This window comes from Eubalaena glacialis, chromosome 6 (genome assembly GCF_028564815.1).
Source record: "Eubalaena glacialis isolate mEubGla1 chromosome 6, mEubGla1.1.hap2.+ XY, whole genome shotgun sequence".
In the NCBI taxonomy this organism is placed as follows: Eukaryota; Metazoa; Chordata; class Mammalia; order Artiodactyla; family Balaenidae; genus Eubalaena; species Eubalaena glacialis.
The window spans coordinates 72572315-72597571 of record NC_083721.1 but is presented as its reverse complement, the minus strand read 5'-3'; the positions used below and the strand labels follow the sequence as shown (position 1 = coordinate 72597571).

The window sequence follows — 25257 nt, the reverse complement described above, 5'->3', positions numbered from 1 at the left end:
TATGTTTTTAAGATTTCTGTACTGAGCACGTTTACTTTTTCATAATTAGAAAATAAGTATTTAAATAGGTAAGATACATAATGGAACAGCAAAGTCAGTAATGTCATATGCCTCAGAGATTAAAATATATATCCATTGGAGTTTACTGCAGACTTTAGCAAAAGCAGTTTGAATATAGTAAGACTGAAAACAAAGAAGCCAGATTGCAACATCGTAAGAAAATAGGAGATGAGATAGTGATTCCACTCTGGATCAGTGCCATCCAACAAATAAAATGTGAGCCACATATTAATAATATATTTTATTTAACCCAGTACATCTAAAATATCATTCTAACATATAATTAATATAAAATTATTAATGAAATATTATACATTCTTTTGTTACATCTCAATTCAGACTAGTCATATTTCAAGTACTCAATAACCACATGTGGTTAGTGGCTACCATGCTGCACAGGGAAAGTTGAGACTGTTCTGTTTGTTGAGAAAGTAATGCCAAAGAGAGGATAGCTGGGGGGAAATGTGAGAATCCTCTAGTCCTTTGCAGTCCATTACAGCAGCAGAACCCTTTCCAATGCAGCTTATTGTCTCTTTAAAAATGAAATATTTTATGTAATTTTAAAGAAGTGTATATGAATAGTAATATAATAATAACATAAGAAATATTATATGAATAATAATAAATGAAAAAAACTCTCATATTCTCCACCCTACTTAAGAAATAGAATATCCTGTGACCTGTGTGCCACTCAATTGCAGTCTTAGACTGATTTTTTTTTTTCCTCCTCTCCTACAGGTTTTGGTAAGAATAGTCTGAGCCATAGAGGAAGAGTTATGCCTGGAAAGAGACGTCCTTATGGAGTTATCACTGGCCTTGCAGCTAGGAAAGCAACTGGAATTCGAAAAGGAATTAGTCCTATGAATCGACCACCTCTAAGTGACAAGGTAGGTTGATGGCTAATCCTGAGTCAGAAACTCTTTTCCTTACAAATGAATCTGTATTCAAAACAGAAACAGACTCAACAGACATAGAAAACAAACTTACAGTTACCAAAGGGGATGGGGAGTGGGGAGGGATAAATTAGGAGTATGGGATTGACAGATACAAACTACTATACATAAAATAGATAAGCAACAAGGATTTACTGTATTATCACGGAACTATATTCAGCATCTTGTAATAACCTATAATGGAAAATAATCTGAAATATATATATATTTATGACTGAATCACTTTGCTCTATACCTGAAATGAACATAGTATGTAAATCAACCATACTTCAGTTAAAAAAAAGAAACCCTTTTCCTTTATTCGTACTAATATTTCTGTGAATGAGCTTGAGAGAGCATTTTATTTGAATATTTTGGGGTTTTTTAATATAGTACTTTGGGGCTTATATAAAAAATTCAATAATTAAATAAAAATTATTGTCATTCATGAAGAATACCTAAACTTCCACATTCTCAAATATAAAATTTTTTTACAGGTTCTTGACTTTACCTGTATATGTGTGTGTGTGTGTGTACAGTTTTTGACGGGATAGTGTGTGTCTGCAGTTTTTAACAGGTTATTGACATATAATTTTATACTATAAAATTCATTTGTTTTAAGTGTACAATTCAGTGAATTTTAGAAAATTTATAGAGTTGAACAATCATCACAATAATTAATTTTAGAACATTTCTATCACTCTAAGAAGAAATCTCAAGTCCATTCACAGTCATACCCTGTGATATGCCCCAGGCAACCACTAATCTACTTGCTGTAGATATTTTATAAATTTGCCTTTCTGGCATATTTCATATACAGGCATACCTTGTTTTATTGTACTTCACTTTATTGTGCTTCACAGATACTGCGTCTTTTTACAAATTGAAGATTTTTGGCAACCCTGCACTGAGCAAGTCTGTTGGTGCTGTTGTTCCAACAGCATTTGCTCACTTTGTGTCTCTGTGTCACATTTTGGTAATTCTCGCAATATTTCAAACTCTTTCATCATTATATTTGTTGTGGTGATCAGTGATCTTTGATGGTACTATTGCAAAAAGACCACAACTCGCTGAAGGCTGAGATGATGGGTAGCATTTTTTAGCAATAAAGTATTTTTAGATTAAGGTATGTACGTTGTTTTTTTAGGCATAATGCTGTGGCACACTTAATAGACTACAGTATAGCGTAAATATAAATTTTTATATGTAGTGGGAAACCAAAAATTCATGTGACTCACTTTATTGCGATATTTGCTTTATTGCAGTGGTCTGGAACCAAATCCCCAGTAACTCCGAGGTATGCCTGTAAATGGAATCATACAATAGTATGTGGGCTGGCATTTAGCCATAATACTTTTGAGGTTCATGTTGTAGCATGTCTCAGTACTTCATCTCTTTTTATTAGTGAATAATATTTCATTGTATGGATATTTTGTTTACCCATTCACCAGTTGATGGATGACATTTTGGTTTTTTCCACTTTTTTGGGTATTGTGAATATGTTGCTGTGAACATGCCTGTAAGTCTGTATGGACACAGGTTTTCATTTCTCTTGGGTGGATACCTATCTCCCCTAGTTGATATTTTTAATTAGAGTTACAATTATTTACCCACCATAAATTAACTACTTTTCAAATCTTAACTGAATTTTTAATTACATCTCAATGAGTAATTTTTGAATTGGCTGTATAAAGCATTACTTAAAATAGTTTCACAAATGGTTTTTCTTTAACTTCTTATGTTTAGTTAAGTCTGAGCCACCAAGGAATTTAATGTTCCACCCTGCTGTTTTTTAACCTCTTTCGTTTCTCTGATTATGAAAGTAATACATATTTTAATACAAAAATTCAGGACATTCATTTCTTAAATTATCTCAAGTGTCTGTATTCTGGTTAACCACAACTGTCTTCACCCCTTAACTTTCCAATTCTGCTATCACCAGCAGCTATTCTCTAAAACTTTATTACAGAGCTTGCTCCAGTAAAAATTTTAAGTTACCACATGTGGTAGTCTTTTGAGTTGTTTAAAAATAGTGAAAATTGAAAGAGAATGTGCTGAATGGTAAGATCCTTTTATTCAAAGTTTGAATGATTTTGGAAAAGGTATGGTTTGAAATTTGCTGTTTCTTAAGAACCTTTCTCTCAACCTGAATACAGATTAATGTCTCAACAGAATCGACTGTGGTACTTGTGAAGCAGATCATTTTCTAGCAGTTTAGAAAATTTCTTTTTACATATAAGTAACTTACACCATCCTTTTCTATTCATTAAACAAATTACCTTACTTGTCCTTGAATTGCTGCATATACTTAGAAATTTTATACCTTAAAAAAAAGTCCTGACCACAGTTAGACTTTCTGTTACTTTTTCTCTTCCTTTCCACAGTTTATATGAATTAGTGAGATTTTATTTCAATAAAAATGTACATTTTCTTACCTATGAAGTGAATTACTAAGTGGGAAAGATAGCATACTCATTTACATTACTAGTATTTACTGAGAGAGCAAATGGCTGTGCCTGGAGGGGAATGGTTGTCTCTAAGAATGAATTTTCTTTTGTTTAGAGAAAGTCGGCTTAAAATATCTGCCAAGTAAAAGTTCGTAAGGGATTCTTCTACTGGAATATATAACCTTGTCAATGTCAATACTGTAACTTTTCTATTTTAGGTTCACAGTTTCCTAAAACTGAGGGTATGTTATGTTTTGTAGAACTTTTAACTTGACTAATAATACTAAACCATTTAGTACTTCTGTGAACTTAAAAAATTTTTGTTGTTGCTGCATATATAGCAGTTATCTTCTGCTAATGGGTAGTTTTGATCTTTTGTCTGATTTTGAGAGTTTATAAATACCTTATCTTCATACTATGGAATTCTATTCAGCAATAAAAAAGGAATAAATGTTAATGCGCAAGACAGTGTGGATACATCTCAAAACATCACGCTAAGCAAAAGAACACAAACACAAAACACTATGTACTATGATTCTGTTTATTTGAAATTGTAGAAAAGGCTAAACTATAGTGACAGATAAGTCATTGCCTGGGGTTAGAGTCAAGTGGGGGAAGGAAATTGACTGCAAGGGGGCACAGGGAAACTTTTAAGTGTGAGGGTACTGTTTTATATCTTGATTATGATGTGGTTACATGATTACTTGTAATTACCCAACTTCGTCAAACTGTACACTTAAAATTTTATTGTATGTAAATATTACTTTAATAAAATAGCATTAAAAATAAACTACCTTAATTTCTTTCCTTCAAGGAATAATTTTTTATCTCAAAATTCTGTAAGAAAAACTTATCCTTAGATATTTTTTGTAAACACTTTTATACACATGTAACCTTAGATTCATGGAACACAAATTCCCCATATATTAATGGATTGTTAAAGTTCTTGCCCATGTATTCATCATTTAACTCATGTTGACTGAATACTCAGTATGTCCTAGACGCAAGGGATTCTGCAGTAACTCAATAGAAAATCCCTGTCTTCATGGAGAACTCAAATAAATATTAAATAATTTATCACACAAATAACTATATGATTATAATATGGCAGGTATTTTGAAGGAAAACAACATGTGACAGTAGCATCATAGAAGGAACTTCTACATTTACCTATAAAATGAGCCTTGGTATTTTTATTAAAGACAAAATACAAAGCTTGGAATGGGCCATCATTAGTCTGATTTCATAGCATTTCTTCTGTACTCTTAATATTCTTTATTCCTCCATTTACTTCTTTTCCAAACGTTCATGAAAATGAAGACTATTGTAATTTTTGTGGTTTTTAGTCAATCGATATTTATGGGATACTTCTCATATTCTTTTTTTTTTTTAATTGGAGTATAGTTGCTTTACAATGTTGTGTTAGTTTCTGCTGTACAATAAAGTGAATCAGTTACAGGTATACATATCTCCACTGTTTTTTAGATTTCCTTCCTGTTTAGGTCACCACAGATCATTGAGTAGAGGTCCCTGTGCTAAACAGTAGGTTCTCATTAGTTATATATTTTATACTTAGTGGTGTATATATGTCAATCCCAATCTCCCAATTCGTCCCATTCCCCCCTTCCCCTCCTTGGTAACCATAAGTTTGTTCTCTACATCTGTGACTCTATTTCTGCTTTGCTGATAAGTTCATCTGTACCATTCTTCTAGATTCCACATATAAGGGATATTATATGATGTTTGTTTTTCTCTTTCTGACTCACTTCACTCTGTATGACAGTCTCTGGGTCTATCCATGTCTCCGCAAATGGCACTATTTCGTTCCTTTTTTTTTTTTTTTTTTTTTAAATTTTTATTTATTTATTTATTTATTTATTTTTGGGTGTGTTGGGTCTTCGTTTCTGTGCGAGGGCTTTCTCTAGTTGCGGCAAGCGGGGGCCACTCTTCATCACGGTGCGCGGGCCTCTCACTGTCACGGCCTCTTGTTGCGGAGCACAGGCTCCATACGCGCAGGCTCAGTAGTTGTGGCTCACGGGCCCATTTGCTCCGTGGCATGTGGGATCCTCCCAGACCAGGGCTCGAACCCGTGTCCCCTGCATTGGCAGGCAGACTCTCAACCACTGCGCCACCAGGGAAGCCCTTATTTCGTTCCTTTTTATGGCTGAGTAATATTCTATTGTATATATATACCACATCTTCTTTATCCATTCCTCTGTCAATGGACATTTAGGTGCTTCCATGTCCTGGCTATTGTAAATAGAGCTGCAGTGAACATTGTGGTACATGACTCTTTTTGAATTATGGTTTTCTCAGGGTATATACCCAGTAGTGGGATTGCTGGGTCGTATGGTAGTTCTATTTTTCGTTTTTTAAGGAATCTCCATACTGTTATCCATAGTGGCTGTATCAATTTACATTCCCACCAACAGTACAGGAGGGTTCCCTTTTCTCCACACCCTCTCCAGCATTTATTGTGTGTAGATTTTTTGATGATGGCCATTCTGACTGGTGTGAGGTGATACCTCATTGTAGTTTTGATTTGCAATTCTCTAATAATTTGCGATGTTGAGCATCTTTTCATGTGCTTTTTGGCCATCTGTATGTCTTCTTTGGAGAATGTCTATTTAGATCTTCCCCCCATTTATTGATTGGGTTATTTTTTTTGATATTGAGCTGCAGGAGCTGTTTGTATATTTTGGAGATTAATCCCTTGTCAGATTCTCAAAATATAAGAGAATCCAGATTAAATAAAAGATATAGTCCATATTGTCAGAGACTTTAGAAAAGTCTTCATGGGAAATATGGAAACCTGAATTAGGCTTTAGTGATGGACTGAATTTATGTATGTAGAGGGAGAAAAAGTGGACATTTCATGTGCTTATTTTCTATGACATTGGATTTTCTTAATTCTTGTTTTTCTACTCAGACTTCTTTGCTATCACAACCTCCCTTTTTCCTTCTCACACATTTGTTTTGGATCTTGGGTCTCTTATCTCTTCACTTGATATCAAAATCATATTTATATAAAAGATTCCCTAATTTACATTTCTGGCTCTCTACAGGGTTCTTCTCTTGAGCTCCAGAGCCATGTTTCCTCATCACCTGTGCATCCCTCAGAATACCTCAAACTGAACATAACCAAAATAGAAAAAAATTCATTCTTCTGTTTGAATTCTTCTTTTGTTGCAAGTATTTTAAGTATAATGTAGTTATCTTTTTCGTCACTTAGACAGGAAATATTCAAGTTGTTTTAGCACAACCTGTACATCTAAGCAGTGGTCAGTCCCTGTCCATTCTGCCTCAGAAATGTTTATTGTAGTAGGGTATAGAGCAAAAAGCAATCTAATTAACATAGTTTCTTGCCTTCTGAAAGAATATAGAGCGATATTTTCCAGCGTTAAAAAGGAAGGCAAACCTTCTGAGACAAAATGAAGTACAGAGAAAACCAGTTGCAGCTCTCAAGAGACCTAACCAGTTAAATAGAAAGTAAGTACTCAAATATAAGACAATGTTATGTTATACATCATAAGTAAAGATGGACTTCTTGCACTGAGAGTTCAAAGGAATGAATTTGCAGGGATGTTTGTAGGTATCTGGTCATTTTCAAGACAGATATTTGGGATGTCTGTTTGAAAATCCAATATGGAAGTATTCAGTAATAGCTTCCTTATCTCCTAGAACCAGTGTTATTGATGAATTTAACTGATTGTAAACGTTTTAAAAAAACATAACTCTGTGTCTTTCTCTCTCTTGACGTACAGAGTAAAATTGCAAAAGGTGATCGTTTTGGTAAAAACACCTCTTCCAGAATTATTCAAAATTGAGAATTCTGGAAGCTGAATTTGTTATATAGTCTCAATGGCTCTTAATAAAACAGTGTATGTTATTTGTGGGAAAAGCAAACCTGAAAGAATTTTGCATGAATGCTTCGTAAGCTGAAATTATTTTTCTATTAATTTAAAAAAGATATAACAGGGCTTCCCTGGTGGCTCAGTGGTTAAGACTCCACGCTGTCAATGCAGGGGACCCGGGTTTGATCCCTGGTCAGGGAACTAGATCCCATATGCATGCCGCAACTAAGAGTTTGCATGCCACAACTAAGGAGCCCGCCTGCTGCAACTAAGGAGCCCACCTGCTGCAACTAAGACCTGGCACAACCAAATAAATAAATTTAAAAAAAGTATAACAAAACTTAAAAATTGTGGCCTATCGTTATGGTATTCTGTTCTCTGTAAGGATAAAGTAGTTGACAGGCTGTGAAGTTTTCTTATTATTTCAGTTACAAATGCCTTTTATTCATCTTTTCTAGAAGATAATTCAAAGCAAAAAAACCCTGAAATGAAGTTTTTGTATAAGTGGAATGGCTACAATTGCAGCTTTATTCAACTATCATCTCTTTTTCTTTTGGGAATTATTTGGGAGTACTTTTTTGGAAAAGGGAAACTTCTCAAATAAGAGCTTGTCAATTACATGAGCCATTAATGAGCCCATGTTAATTGGGCTGGCAGGGAAATTTTGCATTTGAGCCTCTATAAGATTGTAGGTAAGATTAGGTGACCTGTTAAACATTTATTTATAAAAATAAGTAGACAGAAATGAAAATTTGTTTTCTCATGTTTTACCAACTTTCTATAGAAACCAGAAAGGAATTGGTGAAAGTCAAGTCAAACATATAATTAAGATTACAATGTTCTAAGCAGGAGAGAGCAAACAGTGGAATAGTGTAAGGTTCTGTGTGATTTATATTAATATATGAAGGTTTCTGAGTGAAGGAGAGAAAATTGGAGAAGATGTTATATTTCAAGATTTTCTCTTCATTTTTAGTTTTCAGCAGTTTGACCATGATGTGCCTAGGTGTGCTTTTCTTTGTACTAATCCTGTTAATCTGTACATTTATGTCTTTTACCAAATTTAGAAAGTAGCATTAAAAATGTTATTTCGGTGTCTTCAGAAGAGACCTTATATGTCAGAATATTAGACAGTTGAATATTTGTAAGATAAATTAAGTCAGAATTAACCACATTGTTATGTAGTCTGCTACAGAGGGAGGTATTTGTAAATCAGATCTCAATAGCTTCATGTAAACAAGGGTATAATTCAGAGTCTTTGTGTTTAGTGTACCTCAGATTTTCATCCTATGAATTTAAATATTTTTGCTTATCTTTTCAAGATGTTTGAAAGTTGTTAAGTGGCCCACACTATTCATGGTGTATGTGTTTTTGTTGCAGAAATAACATTCCAGCCAATTTTACCAGGAGTGGAAATAAATTAAGTCATCAGAAAGACACTCGTCAGGCAACTTTTCTTTTCAGGAGAGGCTTGAAGGTATAAAAAACCCTTGGTAGTGTTTTCTTTTTACCCAAACAAAGGATCCTGAACATCCACCTTTAGTAATCCTCAATCATAGACATGGCCCATGATTGAGGTAGGGTTTGGGTTTAGAATATGGAGAACATGACATTAGATTAATTCCTTTTTTTTTTTTTTCTATTTTCTCTTTTGTTGTCCTCAGTGGCAGTGTCTTATAAGAATTTAACATGTTATTTAGGAATAAACTTGTTTTTACTACTAGTTCTGATACAGGAACCCGAACAAAGAGGTGTTGTCAGAATAGGCACATGCCCCTCTCCTGCATTCACACACCACACTGGGTTATAAAGTTACAGAGCAGGGTAGCTCTTTGGATTCAAATCCTCTGCTTTCTATGGGATCTACTGCTTTTTTTTTCCCTTCAGGTTCAGGCCCAGTTGAACTCAGAACAACTGCTAGACGATGTAGTAGCAAAGAGAACTCGTCAGTAAGTTTCAATTTGTTTTTCAAGATGTCATTTCAAAACTCCCAGAATAGTAGTGACCCAAATTACTTTGTACCCCAGTCTAAAAGAAATTAAATGAGAAGTGAATTAACCATTGAGCCTGAAATAAATAAATCCTATGTTGTTTTTGTTGTTTTTTCCCCAAAAACCTTTTTCATTTTCACATGTCAGTGTTACAACTTTTAGCACCAAATACATTACTCTGTATTTTAATTTTTTTCTTGCCTGTTTATTCCTTTTTAATGAAATAGCACTTTATTTTTTTATAACTACTTTCATACAAATGAACCAATTCAGGGAATAAATAGAAGAAAATCCAGTAGCGCTTTTAGAAAATTTATAGATTTTTAAAAACAATAGGATGTTTTCTTTTCACATATTGTGTTTTTCTCCTTACCCCATGAAGGTTTTTTTCAAGAATGTATTTTTGTCTGTTAGAATTGCACTCCCCAAGTGTGAGTTGTAACACTCCATCAATATAATCAAGTTTTAAAATTAAATCATTTAAAATTATGGCTACTTCTGTGAAAACAAAGCATATAAAACATGATCATGGTCCAGATATGATGCCATCTATAATGGGCATGATTTTGAGCAATTGGCGTGTCAGAAAGGCAACTATTTAAACTTGATGCTGGCAATATTCTTTTGCACAGGAGTCAGGCATTGGAAACCAAAAGGAAGGAAATAATAATCATGACCTTTTTGCTTCTGCAATAAACAGTATTTACATAATTGTAATAATGTAAATGTGGCTTATTTGTTTTGAACTTTAAGAATCAATCTATAGAACAAAGCACAAAATACTTAATTTGGTAACAGTGTGATATAAATGTCAGATTTTGACCAACATAAATATAAAAGTAAAGCTGATAAAAAGTGAGAGGTACAAAATGGGTGAAGAGGTGGAGGGAAGGAATTAGAGATGCTACTGTCCTTTTATACAAAGTGGGTAGAGGATAATGTCAAGAGACACTACTAAAAAAAGAGATTTTAGTATATTTAAAGTTATAATGGAAGTAAAATAGTGATATAGCCATCAAAACGTTTAGAGGTAGGAAGAGAAACTAGAGGATAGTGTAATGAGCTGAATCCTTACCATAGCAAGATAGTATTACATACGCATTTTGTTTAGTGAACTGGAGGTAACTAACTAGCAAGCAGGAAAAACAGGAAAGGTTAAAAGTGCTGCCTCTGGGGAGCAGAAAGGGAGAATAGTGGGGTAAAGGACTGTTGTCTCTTATTAGAAGCCTTTCTGTATTATTTGATTTTTTTATGTGCATATATTTGTTACACTGAAAAATATTTAATAAATTCAGGTGTCTAGTTCTTACACCCATGATGCTGATTAATTATATCATGGTGGGGCCCAGGTGTCTGTATTTCCTAAAAAACTAAGAAAAAGTAATGGCTACTTTAAAATGTATGTTTTAATGTGGAATACACTATAGGATTCATAAACTGTCATTTTAATGAAATTTTTGGTTTTTTGAAACTAGGTGGCGGACTTCCACCACAAATGGAGGAATTTTGACTGTATCCATTGATAATCCAGGAGCAGTGCAGTGCCCAGTGTAAGTCTTTTTTTTATTTTGCAAAAATTATAACTTCTCTGTATAAGATAATAAAAAAATATTTGACTTCTCTTCAGAGTATGATGTTCACGTTAGGATAAACTGAGACAGGGTAAAAGTAATACTTGTGGTATAAAGTGGAAATAGTATAATATACAATTAAAGGTAGGGGATTCCCTGATGGTCCAGAGATTAGGGCTTAGCCGGCGCTTTCACTACTGAGGCCCAGGTTCAATCCTTGGTCAGGTGGAGAACTAAGATCCCTCAAGCTGCACAGCATGGCCCCAAAAAAAACAAACAAAAAAATAAAAAATAACAAAAAAAAGTTAAAAGTAAAAGCTCCCTGATTCCTGGTTCTACAGCTCCAAAGTAACCACTTTTAACAATTTCATATATTTATCTAAAAAATGTGGTGCCCATATAACATACTATGTACATCTATTTCTTGTGTATAATCATAAATGAGAATACCATGCATACTTGCTCCCTTCTCCCCCTCCCCCCAGTATGCTTTGGACTTCTTTACTTTTCATTACATACAGATCTACCTTCTTTTTAAAGGCTTCATAATGTATTCTTTTATCTAGATGACCTTAATTTAGTTAACCGTTCCGTTATATTTATTGCATTACAAACTTTCTAGGTTGAAGCTCTAAGTGATGTTGCCTAGGGGATGGGGGGTGAACTGAACCCCGATTTGAGAGGCAAGATGTGAGACTTAAAGCACAGGGCCGGAGGTCAAGGATGCATTTCAAGAAAGTTCTAAAACCATATCATCAAATTCAACCTGATAGCTGACCTAGCCATAGACCAGACCATAACTGGCACTCTTAAATTTTTCCCATCAAAAAGTATCAGGAATGAAAATCTAAGCTCTATACTTAAAATTTAAAGAAAGTCCTGTATCAGCCAGTAGTCTAGCAGATTGGCTAGTTTCTTGGAAATTCATGCAGACGTACTCAATCTTCTAACACAGCAGAGGAAAATATCTCTGTGTTGATATTTTTCACATTATGTGTGTGGCCCATTAGTAGGTTATGAAATCAGTTCTGTGAGATGTGATGAACATATTTTAAAAAGAAAATAAAATAATAAAAATTTTTTTCAACTTTCTAGGTTTATGGAGTTTTGTTTTTAACTATCTAGCCATTTTAATGATTGAAATGAAAACCTAGGATGATTCTCTAAGATTTTAGAGGTTGCTTTATTTTAGTAGAAGATCAAGACTTCGAAATCACCAATCCTTCCAAATTGTTTAAAAGTTTGTAGTTCTACTTACAGAGGTATTCTGTGAGCGACTTATAAATTTTAGTCTCTAAATTAGTCAGTCAAGAACCAAGTATTTTTTTGAATTCAGCAAGGTTGCAGGATACAAGATTAATATACAGAAATCTGTTGTGTTTCTATACACTATAATGAAAATCAGAAAGAGAAAGTTAAAGAAAAAACAAATTCCCATTTAAAATTGCATTTAAAAAATACATAGGAATAAACTTAACCAAGGAGGTGAAGGACCTATATGCTGAAAACTATAAAACATTGATGAAGGAAATTGAAGATTATTCAAAGAAATGGAAAGATAATCCCATGCTCTTGGATTGGAAGAATTAATATTATTAAAATGACCATATTACCGAAAGCAATCTACAGGTTTAATGCAATCCCTATCAAAATACCCAGGACATTTTTCACAGAACTAAAACAAACAATCTTAAAATTTATATAGAACCCCGAAAGACCCCAAATTACCAAAGCAACTTCTGAGGAAAAAAGAACAAAGCTGGAGGTATGACCCTACCAGACTTAAGACTATACTACAATACTACAATAGTCAAAACAGCACGATATTGGCACAAAAAAGGCCACATAGATCAATGGGTCAGAATAGAGAGATATAAAAGCCATGTACCTATGGTCCATTAATCTATGACAAAGGAGGTAAGAATGTGCAATGGAGAAAAGACAGTCTCTTCAACAAGTGGTGCTGGGAAAACTGGACAGCCACATGTAAAACAATGAAATTAGAACATTCCCTCACACCATATACAAAAATAAACTCATAATTGTCTAAAGACCTAAATGTGTAAGACATGAAACAATAAAACTCCTAGAAGAGAAAAAAGGCGAAACACCCTGACATAAATCATAGCAGTATTTTCTTGGATCAGTCTCCCAAGCCAAAAGAAATAAGAACAAAAGTAAACAAATGGGACCTAATTAAACTTAAAAGCTTTTGCACAGCAAAGGAAACCATAAACAAGACGAAAAGACAACCCTCAGAATGGGAGAAAATACTTGCAAACAAAGCAACTGACAAAGGATTAATGTCCAAAATATACAAGCAGCTCATGCAGCTCAATATCAAAAAAACAACCCAATCCAAAAATGGCCAGAAGACCTAAATAGACATTTCTCCAAAGAAGATACACAGATTGCCAACAAACACATGAAAGGATGCTCAAGATCACTAATCATTAGAGAAATGCAAATCAAAACTACAATGAGGTATCACCTCACACCAGTCAGAATGACCATCATCAAAAAATCTGCAAACAGTAAATGCTGGAGAGGGTGTGGAGAAAAGGAAACCCTCTTGCACTGTTGGTGGGAATGTAAATTGTTACAGCCACTATGGAGAACAGTATGGCAGTTCCTTAAAAAACTAAAAATAGAACTACTGTATGACCCAGCAATCCCACTACTGGGCATATACCCTGAGAAAACCATAATTCAAAAAGATTCATGTACCACAATGTTCATTGCAGCTCTATTTACAATAGCCGGGACATGGAAGCCACCTAAGTGTCCATCGACAGATGAATGGATAAAGAAGATGTGGCACATACATACAATGGAATATTACTCAGCCATAAAAAGAAACGAAATTGTGTTATTTGTAGTGAGGTGGTTGGACCTAGAGACTGTCATACAGAGTGAAGTAAGTCAGAAAGAGAAAAACAAATACCGTATGATAACACATATATATGGAATCTTAAAAAAAAAAAAAAAGTGGTTCTGAAGAACCTAGGGGCAGGACAGGAATAAAGATGCAGACCTAGAGAATGGACTGGAGAACACGGGGAGGGGGAAGGGTAAGCTGGGATGAAGTGAGAGAATGGCATGGACATATATACACTACCAAATGTAAAATAGATGACTAGTGGGAAGCAGCTATATAGCACAGGGAGATCAGCTCGGTGCTTTGTGTCCACCTAGAGGGGTGGGATAGGGAGGCTGGGAGGGAGACGCAAGAGGGAGGAGATAAGGGGATATATGTATATGTATACTGATTCACTTTGTTATAAAGCAGAAACTAACACACCATTGTAAAGCAATTATACTCCAATAAAGATGTTAAAAAAAAACTCATAATGGTCTTTAGACCATTTTATTGTTAAATGTAAGACATGAAACAATAAAACTCCTAGAAGAGAAAAAAGGGAAAACGCCCTGACATAAATCATAGCAGTATTTTCTTGGATCAGTCTTCCAAGCCCAAAGAAATAAGAACAAAAATAAACAAATGGGACCTAATTAAACTTAAAAGCTTTTGCACAGCAAAGGAAGCCATCAACAAAATCAAAAGACAACCTACAGAATGCAAGAAAATATTTGCAAATGATGTGACTGACAACAGGTTAATATCCAAAATATACAAATAGTTCATACAACTCAATATCAAGAAAACAAACAATCCAGTCAAAAGGTGGGCAGAAGACCTGCATAGACATTTTTCCAAAGAAGGCATACAGATGGCTAACAGGCACATGAAAAGATGCTCAACAGTGCTAATTGTTAGAGAAATGCGAATCAGAACTACAATGAGGTATCATTTCACCTGTCAGAATGGCTGTCATCAAAAAGTCTACAAGTAACAAATGTCGGAGAGGATGTGGAGAAATGGAAACCGTTGTGATACTGTTGGTGAGAATGTAAATTGGTGCATCCACTGTGGAAAACAGTATAGAGGTTTCTTAAAAACTAAAAATAGGTACTTCCCTGGTGGGCCAGTGGTTAAGAATCTGCCTTCCAATGCAGGGGACGTGGGTTCGATCCCTGGTCAGGGAACTAAGATCCCACATGCTGTGGGGCAGCTAAGCCCGAGCACACTGCAACTACTGAGCATGTGAGCCACGACTAGAGAGCCCGCGTGCCGCAACTAGAAAGCCCACCCACACTGGAGCCCATGCACCACAACTAGAGAGAGAAGCCCACACACTGCAGCAAAAGATCCCATGTGCCGCGGTGAAGATCCCGCATGCTGCAACTAAGACCCGATGCAGCCAAAAATAAAATAAATTAAAAAAAAAAAACTAAACTAAAAATAGAACTACCATATCCAGCAGTTCCACTCCTGGGTAGATAGCTGGAAAAAATGAAAACACTAAATCAAAAAGATATGTGCATCCCAATGTTCATAACAGCACTATTTACAGTAGTCAAGACATGGAAGCAACCTAAGTATCCATCAAGAGATGAATGGATAAAGAAGATGTGGTGTGTATATATATATTTATGTATGTATATATGTATACATACATGTATGTATGTATATATGTATACAGTGGAATATTAGCCATAAAAAAGAATGAAATACTGTTATTTGCAGCAACCTGGATGGACCTAGAGAATGTTATGCTTAGTGAAATAAGTCAGAGAAAGACAAATACTATATGATACCACTTATATGTGGAATCTGTTATAAAAAAATAATACAAATGAATGTATATGCAATGCAGAAACAGACTCAAAACGGGAGAGAGAAGGGAGAAGGAACAAATTAGGTGTTTGGGATTAATGTACAAATTACTATATATAAAATAGATAAGCAATGAGGATTTACTGTGTAGCACAGGGAATTACACCCATTATCTTGTAACAACCTATAGTGGAATATAATCTGCAAATACTGAATCACTGTGCTCTACACCCGAAACTAACACAATATTGTAAATAACTATACTTTAAAAAATAAAAACCAGTTTTTTGGTTTTTTTTTTCTTTTGAGAATGTAAATAAAGTAGCCTTCATACATTTGAACATGTGTACAAGTCAAGATGTCTTATGTACCAAATGATTTATTTTTCTTCTTTTGATTGTTAAACTGGTCTCTTTTTAATTTTTTTCTGGTAGAACTCAGAAACCACGATTAACTCGTACTGCTGTGCCCTCATTCTTGACAAAACGGGAGCAATCTGATGTAAAGAAAGTTCCTAAAGGTGTCCCCCTTCAATTTGACATAAATAGTGTTGGAAAACAGGTAAATTTTTTTTCCCTGTATTTCTCTGGGCTGTTCACTGAAAACATTTTAATTAACAAAACAAATGTTGTATAATGAATTAAATAGGATGTCCTAATGCTCCTCAACCCCAGGAAACCACTGGTCTATCTATTTTCTGTCTCTGGATTTGCCTATTTCAGACATTTCATGTGAATGGGATCATATAATATGTGAACTTTTGTGATGGGCTTCTTTCAGTTAGCATAGTGTTTTTATGGTTTATCCATAATGAATATCAGGGTTTTTTTTTTTTTTATTGCTGAATAACATTCTACCATATGGATATACTATATTTTATTTATTTATCAGTTGATGGACATTTGGATTGTTTCCATTCTTTGTCTACTGTGAATAATGCTCCTCTGAACATTCATGTACATACGCTCACACAAAAACCTGTACATTCACGTACATTTGTGTGTTTGTATATGAGTATATGTTTTTATTTCTCCTTGGTAAATACCTAAGAGTGGATTGCTAGTTCATATTGTAATTCTGTGTTTAACCTTTGAGGAAGTACCAGATTGTTTTCTGGAGAAGTAGCTGCAGAACCATTCCTACCAGCATGTAAGAGGGTTCTAAATATTTCCATGTCCTTGCCAACATTTGTTATTATCTGTCGTTTGATTTTAGACATTCAGATGCAGGTGAAGTGGTATATCTCACCATGGTTTTGACAGTTTTTGTATTAACCTTGTATCTTGTAATCTTGCTAAAATTCACTTACTACTTTTAGTAATTTTATAGATTACTTAGGATTTTAGAGTTTCTTTCCAATCTTTAAACCTTTTCTTTTTCTTCTGTATTATAATGGCTAGGACCTTCAGTTCTGTGTTGAGAGCATGTTTGCTTGCCTTGTTCCCAGGCTTGAGGAGAAAGCATTAAGTTTTTCACCATTAAGCATGATGTTAGCAGTAGGTTGTTTTTATCAGATTGAGGAAGTTCCCTTCTATTTGTAATTTGCTGAGAATTTTTATTTGTTGCATTTTGTCAAATTTTTTGTGTGTGTCCATTGACATAAGAATCTTTGGAACTGAAGATAAGAATTTCTGTATGGAAGGAAATTCGACCAAATTTATTTTGCTGATTTTTATTTTATTTTGTCACTTGTTACTTTCCTTTCAGAAATGAAGTATAATTGTGGTGCTTTTTCTGCTATTAATCAAAACCAGATTTTGATTTGAATTTGATTTAAATATCTGTAATGAACTCAGAAATTCAAGAAAATTTGTTTCAAAATATTCACAAATCTAAATAACTTTTATCAGAGGCATCACTAGAGTTGGTGGCAGTGTTTGCAGACCCTAAAAATAATTCAGATAGAGAAATCTTTGGGTATATAACTTGTAAGCATTACAGCATATGTGTTTTATATAGTACATAATATTATAATGGTTAGGAGATAGGGTTTCTGAGTCAGTTTCAATACTAAAGCTGCAAGTAGGCAACTTAACTAACTTCTCTAAACTTCACTAAATTCACCTATTTCGTATGGTGTTTGTTAGAATTAAAGGAGTTCATACATATAAATATTCAGGAAATGTTAGCTGTTTTTACTATGAATCACCATTATGATCACATTATTGTTCCAAAGCAAATGTGGCTTACAGTCAAGTTGTTAATTTTTGTTTTGTTTCGTTTTCTCTAGACAGGGATGACTTTGAATGAGCGATTTGGGATCCTGAAGGAACAAAGAGCCACTCTCACTTTCAACAAAGGAGGAAGCCGCTTTGTAACTGTGGGATAGGTCCCATGTCAAAGGGACTTTTGAGTGATGACTCTTTTAAAAATCGAATTCTTTGAAGAGTTCATCACAGAAATTCAAGAAACTTTATTTCAAAATATTCACAAGGCTAAATAACTCTTATTTTTTATTTTTGAAGTTGTTTTTTTTTTTTAACATGTATAAATAATGCCCTGAAAGAATAACAGGGACTATACCTATATGTTCTTAAAGATTTCATGGTTGGCCCAGACAGAACAATTCTCTCTATTTGACTTCTTTGGTTTCTCATGCAGCAGAAAGAAGGTGGAAAGATAGAAATTGATTATTTTTATGATAGTGGTATTTAGGATCTCATCACCTTTGCCCATTTTTTTACACTTTGCCATGGTAAATCTTGGTCTTCAAGATTTGAAGTAGGTCCCTTTGTTGCTGTCACTTATTCTTTAATAGTGTTGATGTAATAAGTGCAATTGACTTTTCTTCATTAGGGATATAAAAAAATTATTAGAATTCCAGTTTGGGGGTTTAAGATTTATGGGAATATCTAAACTTGGTTCATTTTTCAAATAACGTTAGGTTAATCCTCCAGAGTTTAAGGATTAAGTAAATTAAGGATTAAGTAAGTCCTTAATGCTGAACTTTTAACAAGAAATGTGACTCTAGGCATAGGCTCAGTTTAAAATGTTAGTCTTTTTAGTGTTTGAAAGCTATAAATGGGTGTTTACAAGGTTATCTGATAGAGCCTCCTTGGAGGAAAGTCCAGTGTAAAAATCTGATAATTTGTGTTTAGGAAATGAAGAAAGCATGAGAGGAAGTAGCAGGTGGAAGACAGGTAACTGAGGAGAAAAACATTAAAACCTAGGTCACAGGTATACTGTTTGGATTTAGTGTAGTCTTGAGTCTAGTGTCCACAAAGAATTCTTCAAATGATAGTTAGAATAATTATACTTTTAAAATGGATTGAGTCCCTTAGATATTTTGATAGTATAATTAGCCATAAAGCCCTAGACTTCTTTTTAGGAAAGTTAAACTTTAAGTTTGCTAAATTAAACAGTATACAGCTCTAAAAATAAAAATGTACTTGTATATGTCACCAGGTAAAAAGTGCCAAATGATAATAGAGTTACATTATAACCTTGTTTTGTACCTTTGCTTCTGATTTCTTGTATAAAGTTCAGGCATTTATGGTGAGAGGAGGGTTTTCCCCCCACACTCTGGAGGGTTAGGAGGAGTTAGTTTGTTGTGCCAAGCTAGTGCTAAACGTCCTTAGATGGTTGTAAATTATAAGTTAGGGTATAATGCCAAAACGCAGCAAAATAGTCAGACTACACGTTACAAGTTTGGTCATTTTGAAGCTTAACTTTTTGGTTTGCTATAATGTTGAAACCTCTAAGTAGGTGTTAGTTTCCAAACAGTGTATTATTAGTGTTGATTTTCCCTGTTAAAAAAACACAAAACATTAAGTTATGGCTCCTGCCTGCTTTGCGGTGTATACTAGACTTCATTGTTGTCTCTGATGCTCCTTGGGTTACTTGGTTTATGCTAGCCACGGAAAGCTATCAATAACAGTTTCCTGCTTATACCAAAGAATTAAATCTGATCCTTAATATCTGGTATTTTGCTTGTAAGTCTACTGATAAGGGATTATTGGAAGCCAGTCATACAATTTGAAAGTAAACTCTAGTCTCTCCATAGGCCGAGGACTCATTGCAAAACGTTTTTGCAAGTATGAATGCTTAGATTCGATCCATGAACAATACATTTTAGACTGGTTGAGAATTACTGGTAACTTATTTTGAAGCAAAGGAAAAACAACTGAGCACGAGTTTGCTGTCTTTAGAACAGTTTGTGAAAATATGGTATAAAGATGTTTTCGTTTTCTTGTTATTTTAAATATTATTGTACAGAGCTATTATTAATGCCTTTTTTTAATCTTAAAAATTGCCCCAAATATTGATATTAAGTGCATCAAACAAAGTGTCTTTGGTATATTAAACTTTTGCTCTTCATGCATCTGTAATTCATTTTCTTTTTAAATACAGAATCTTGCCTTTATTACAGCCAAATTAAAATTCTTGAGTGCTAACATGTTGTATATAAACAAAAGAATATGCTTTTTTGGAGGAAAATTTTCCCGTCTTGGAATGTGGTTATAATTATCCTTTTTCAGTTCTTAAAGCTTTTTTTTGTTTTTGTTTTTTAACAGGATGCAACTTAAATTTCCCTTTGCATCAAGGTGTATCCAAAACATTGATGCAGTGCATCACAAAATGAAAGTTTATATTTAATGAGGAGATGCTTTACACTGTACTTTTTGGCATTTTTTGGAAAAGTTGCATTTAGATTTATTCTGAAGCTGTTCATTTTTAACAAATAAAATATTACAGGTCTCACATGGTTTATTCTTAGCTATAAAGATTGAGTTGTGGTTTTTAGATTGTTCTGTGTTACAAAGAAGTTTGTAATGACTATAATTTTTAGGGTTTGAAAAGCTACCTACCAATTAAATTGGTAAATCAATCTAGACTCATATTGACCTCCCACTAACTACCTTTTGACTATTTCATTCATAGCTCCAACAGGAAGTAGCCAGGAGGAGTTAGAATAGAGAATCGAATTTACTTAGAATGCAGTATATTAGGCTGAATGAGCCTTTAGAGATCATCCAGCTTAACCCCTCTTTTTACATCTTGGTTCAGTGAGACCCAACTTTTCAAGACTTGTGTGTGGTAGAGTCACTTTTTAAGCTCAGATCTTTTAATTATCAGTTCATAATAAACTTCCTGTGAATTGAACACCCACAGAAAGTAGTGGAATTGTGTGTGGCTTGTCAGATATCTAAGAATTGGTAGTAGCCATGCTTTAGCCTTTGTAGCACTGTAAGTAAATATACTCTGCCAGTGATGATTATGAGATTTCATCACTTTGGTATTCCAGTTAGGTAGACCTATTAGAAAAGGCCAGTGCTCCTAATCAAACATTATGTATTTTTTTCTAATAGGCATAAACTTCACCACAATTTTAATTATAAGCAAATCATAAAATACTTCTAAGTACGAAGAAACTTAGACTTTATTGCCCAGTGGTTATTTTTGGTTATAATAGATATGTATATCATATTTTGCTGTCAATAGCTTTGTAATTCACACAGCATACACAGTGTCAGGGTAACTTTTGTTCTGATTTATATTACTCTAAGGAGATAAGAGAAGAGGAAATAGCTGACTTTGCACTACAGAGAATGAATACCATACATTCTGAATGCAGGCAGTATTAGGGCAGAAAATGATTCCTTCATTTCTGATCAGTCTACCTTCGAAGTTTCATCAAAATTACATGATTACTTGTTTTTTGCCACTGTAAAAAAAAATGAAGCATGTGATTTAAGCTTTCCTTAAAAGCAAGTTCTTTTTGCATAATCAATTTGGAGTTAGCCCCTTTTTAGAAATGATAACAAAAAACCCGAAGCATTTACAACAAGAATTTTGGACTATTGCAGACCATTAATAGGGATTTAAAGATTTGTTTATAAATTGTTGACTTCGAATGTTTCTTTTTTTCTCTGCCATTACAGTTTACTTTCTATCTGAAATCTATTCAACTAAAAGCTTGATAAAACAAGGAAATGTGATACCATTCTGGAACTGAAATTCCTTTTTCTCAATGTATTTGGATGAGGTTTACCATTGTTTAAAGATGAATAGGAAAACTGTTTCCCTAGTGTGTATGTGTTTAATTTCTACTTCCACTTCTGTTTTCCTCTAAGAAGAAAATCACATTGTCTAAATTTTCTTGTATAAAGTTTTAAAAAGTCAATTATTAGTGATTCTTATTAAAGGAGTCAGAAAGGGTAAGACCAAACATTTATTGAATATATTCAACAAACCAGTTTCTGTGCTTTATATTTGAAGAGAATGGGATTGGCCAAGATTTTAATCCTACTGCTTTGAGTTTATAAAGTGGAATCTGAAAGGAGTGGCCATAATATATTTCTAGTGAGTGAAAGCAGGGAAAGGACTTTATTTCTGGATGATGGGAAACGCAGAGCTGGAGAGAGTTACCGAGATTGGAGTGAAACTTTTGTCCCTAGTGTTCAATGAGTAAACTTCCAGTCTGTAAAATACACAGGAAGAAGCAGGGAAGTTCTCTATATTATTCCTAACATTCAGTAACCCCCATTGCCTATTTTTTCATCTCCTGCTTCCAGACCACAGAGCAGTAGTGGAATAAGTTATAAATCCTTGTATCCCTTTTGCTCACAGCCCTTTTGCAACTGTTTCTCATCACTTCTTTTATTCATCACTAGACTCTTTGGTGAATTCCCTACAATGACTCCATTTCCTATACCTCATTCTCACAAGATGATCTTGTCCCTTGCTTTATGTAGAATATTGAGGGAGTAGGATGAGAATTCCCTCATATTCTACCTTTACTTTGTAGATGAAACTACGAATCCTTAGAAGGCTCAAAATTAACTTCTTGATCTCTCTTTTCTTCCAGCCTTTCTTTATGTAGGACTGGTTCTCATATATTGATAATAATGTATATATAGCATCTTCATTTTTCTTGTATCCACAGGCCTCTGTTTTGGCCTTCAAATATCTACAGACTTAATGTCTACAGATATTTTGGCCTTAATGAGACCCTGTTCTCAAAAATTGTAATTCTTTTTTCTCCTAACCTCCTCTGCTGTATTAACACATAAACTCCTATTGATATACTCAGCTTAGGATATGGAAGATAATTATAGAGTTTAACATATTAAGGACCTTAAAATCTAGTTGGCTAGACAAAGTAACATCAGTTTATAAACTTGGTCAGAAGTTCAGAGACCAGGATTAGCATGGTATGTTGTAATTATAATGAGATGTGCAGGTAGTTAGGAAGAATGAGGCCATATTATAGAGAATTTGTCAGAAGAATTTGGTGTAAATGTGGAAGGTAATAGGTAATCAAATATAGATGACATCTGTGCATTTTAAATATCTGGCAACTTTCTATAGCATTGTAACATTAATATGGAATATATGGTTATGCTTTTAATTATTGCGGTTGAAATAGCTCTAAAAAATATAAAATGAGGACCTGCTCTTTAAATAGCTTAAAGTCTTTCTAAGAGTAAAAACAATTTTAGGAGTCCAGAATAACAAAAACCAACTCATGCATTGGATAAATGTTACTTGCCATGGATGACCATGTTCATAAGAGACATTGATGGTGGAACTTGTCGCTGAAGAAACTAGAGCACAGCATCAAGAATTCACAGAACAGGGCTCCCCTGGTGGCGCCGTGGTTAAGAATCTGCCCGCCAATGCAGGGGACACGGGTTCGAGCCGTGGTCCGGGCAGATCCCACATGCCGCGGAGCAACGAAGCTTGTGCGCCACAACTACTGAGCCTGCACTCTAGAGCACGTGAGCCACAACTGCTGAGCCCGCATGCCACAACTACTGAAGCCCGTGCGCCTAGAGCTCCACAACAAGAGAAGCCACCGCAATGAGAAGCCTGCACATGGCAACAAAGAGTAGCCCCTGCTCGCCAGAACTAGAGAGAGCCCGCGCACAGCAACAAAGACCCAACGCAGCCAAAAATAAATTAATTAATTAAAAAAAAAATTTCACAGAACTGTGAGCAACCAATACTAATCAGCTTTGGCACTGAGATTAAACATTTTTACAGTCTCTTCCATTTAGGAGTTCGGGAAGTGCTAATCAAGGTTTCATTGAAGAGCTTGACCTTGAATGATGGACAGGATCTCTCTCACCTTATTTTCTTTTGCTCTCCGACATGAACTTTTTGGCCTGTGGCAATGTTCTCCACAAGAACCATTATAAATCATACCTGGATGTGTTCATGCTGATACTCCTTTCAATTTAGAGTATTGCTCTCACCTACCAGCCTTCCTTCAGATTTGTTTCAAAACCTCATTTGACGTACAAGATTCCTTTTCTCTGAATTCTGATGGCTAATCCCCACCACTTCAATTTAGCCCTTTTTGTGGTTTTAATCTCTAATTGGCTTATTTGTCTGGATTTCATAATTACATAATAATCTAGGAAAAACTGTCTGTTTCCCACAGAAAATACTAGTTGATTGATTGTAGGGGAAATTTACATCATTTAGCAGGAATGGCTTAAATGTGTGAAAGAAACAATATGCTCAAGACTGGTTGCAGTATATGTGAGGTCTAATTGGTTTAAAATGAAGTGGTGGGAATTCCCTGGTGGTCCAGTGGTTAGGACTCTGCTCTTTCACTGCGGAGGGTGCGGGTTCAATCCCTGATCAAGGAGCTAAAATCCTGCAAGCCACGTGGCATCGGCAAAAAATTAAAAAAAAATTTTTAATCAAATTGAGTGGTATTTTCTACTTTTTCAGTAACTGAATGATTTTTTTTTTTTTTAACTATTTCTTCAGTTCTAAATTTCCCACATGTAGATTATGGTCAGATCATTTTCTCTTCCTCAATTTTGGTTCCAAACTAAAATTTTAGACTTCAATGCCGTTCACCCAGCTTTGTTCAACAATAAAATTTTGCCTAAAGAACAGGTACTATCTAAGGTGTTTATTTTCCTTAAGAAGCTATTTTGTACAAGGAAGAAGGTTTATACAACACTTTCAATGAGAATTATGAAGTTTGGGGCCAGGTTAACACTTCTTTTTCCCTCAGGCAATAATAGTTAATAAATCCACAAGTCTCCATTAGGATCATTTGGCTTATAGAATGACAGAAGTCGAACGTTTCTCCTCTCACTGCCAAAGTTTCTGGCAGCAACGGTGTTAAGCCTTAATATTTACTCTAATCCTCCAGTGCTGAGGAAGGAAGGTAGAGAAATTCTGGTGAGAAGCGTTGTCTGGAAGATTTTTTTGTGGAGGCATGTTAGAAAGGCTGCTGGGAGCCTAGAGTAGGGAGCTGCTCCAGATTTGCGAGTTCCGTTTTAATTTCCCTTGGAAACCTCACGTGGGCGGAGGCCAGCGCCTGGATGTGCGGGGCGGCACCGCAGCCCTGCCCATCAAGGGACCCGTCCGGGGTCTGTAAGCCCCTTTCCCCGCCCACCCATCATCTGGCCGCGCATGCGCTGAGCCCGCGGGCCGGAGAGTTGTCGGCTGGGAAATGGCGGCCGCGGGCTTGGTCGCTGTGGCCACGGCTGCAGAGTACTCTGGCCCAGTAGCGTCGGGAGGTAACCTCTCCGTTGTTAACTGCGGCCCGAACTCCGGGGCAGGCCCTGCTCCTGGCCCGGGCTCATGGAGTCGCTCCCTCGACCGAGCGCTGGAGGAGGCGGCGGTAACCGGGGTGCTGAGCCTGAGCGGCCGGAAACTGAGGGAGTTTCCCCGGGGAGCGGCCAACCACGACCTGACGGACACCACCCGGGCGGGTGAGTGGGGTGGGGGGTATCCCTGCCAACAGGAGGCCGGGGGCGCG

At 35.2% G+C, this 25257-nt stretch overlaps 2 protein-coding genes across 9 annotated transcripts in view; both read left to right on the top strand.

The window, feature by feature from the left end:
- The window catches only part of FYTTD1 (forty-two-three domain containing 1), a 32381-nt gene extending 12530 nt beyond the window's left edge, over window positions 1-19851 (top strand). The window contains exons 3-9 of the mRNA XM_061193200.1: window positions 799-947; window positions 6816-6928; window positions 8671-8767; window positions 9178-9239; window positions 10757-10831; window positions 15965-16091; window positions 17761-19851. Of these exons, the coding sequence (XP_061049183.1) occupies window positions 799-947; window positions 6816-6928; window positions 8671-8767; window positions 9178-9239; window positions 10757-10831; window positions 15965-16091; window positions 17761-17859 (722 nt within the window). The 3' untranslated portion in view covers window positions 17860-19851. The remainder of the gene's footprint in view (window positions 1-798; window positions 948-6815; window positions 6929-8670; window positions 8768-9177; window positions 9240-10756; window positions 10832-15964; window positions 16092-17760) is intronic.
- Window positions 19852-24937: 5086 nt separating this feature from the next.
- Window positions 24938-25257, top strand: part of LRCH3 (leucine rich repeats and calponin homology domain containing 3) — a 109656-nt gene continuing 109336 nt past the window's right edge. For 7 of the 8 annotated variants that reach the window (XM_061194292.1, XM_061194289.1, XM_061194287.1 and 4 more), the window contains exon 1: window positions 24938-25210. In XM_061194292.1, the coding sequence (XP_061050275.1) occupies window positions 24949-25210 (262 nt within the window). In that variant the 5' untranslated portion in view covers window positions 24938-24948. The remainder of the gene's footprint in view (window positions 25211-25257) is intronic. The other variant, XM_061194290.1, reaches the window with a different exon arrangement.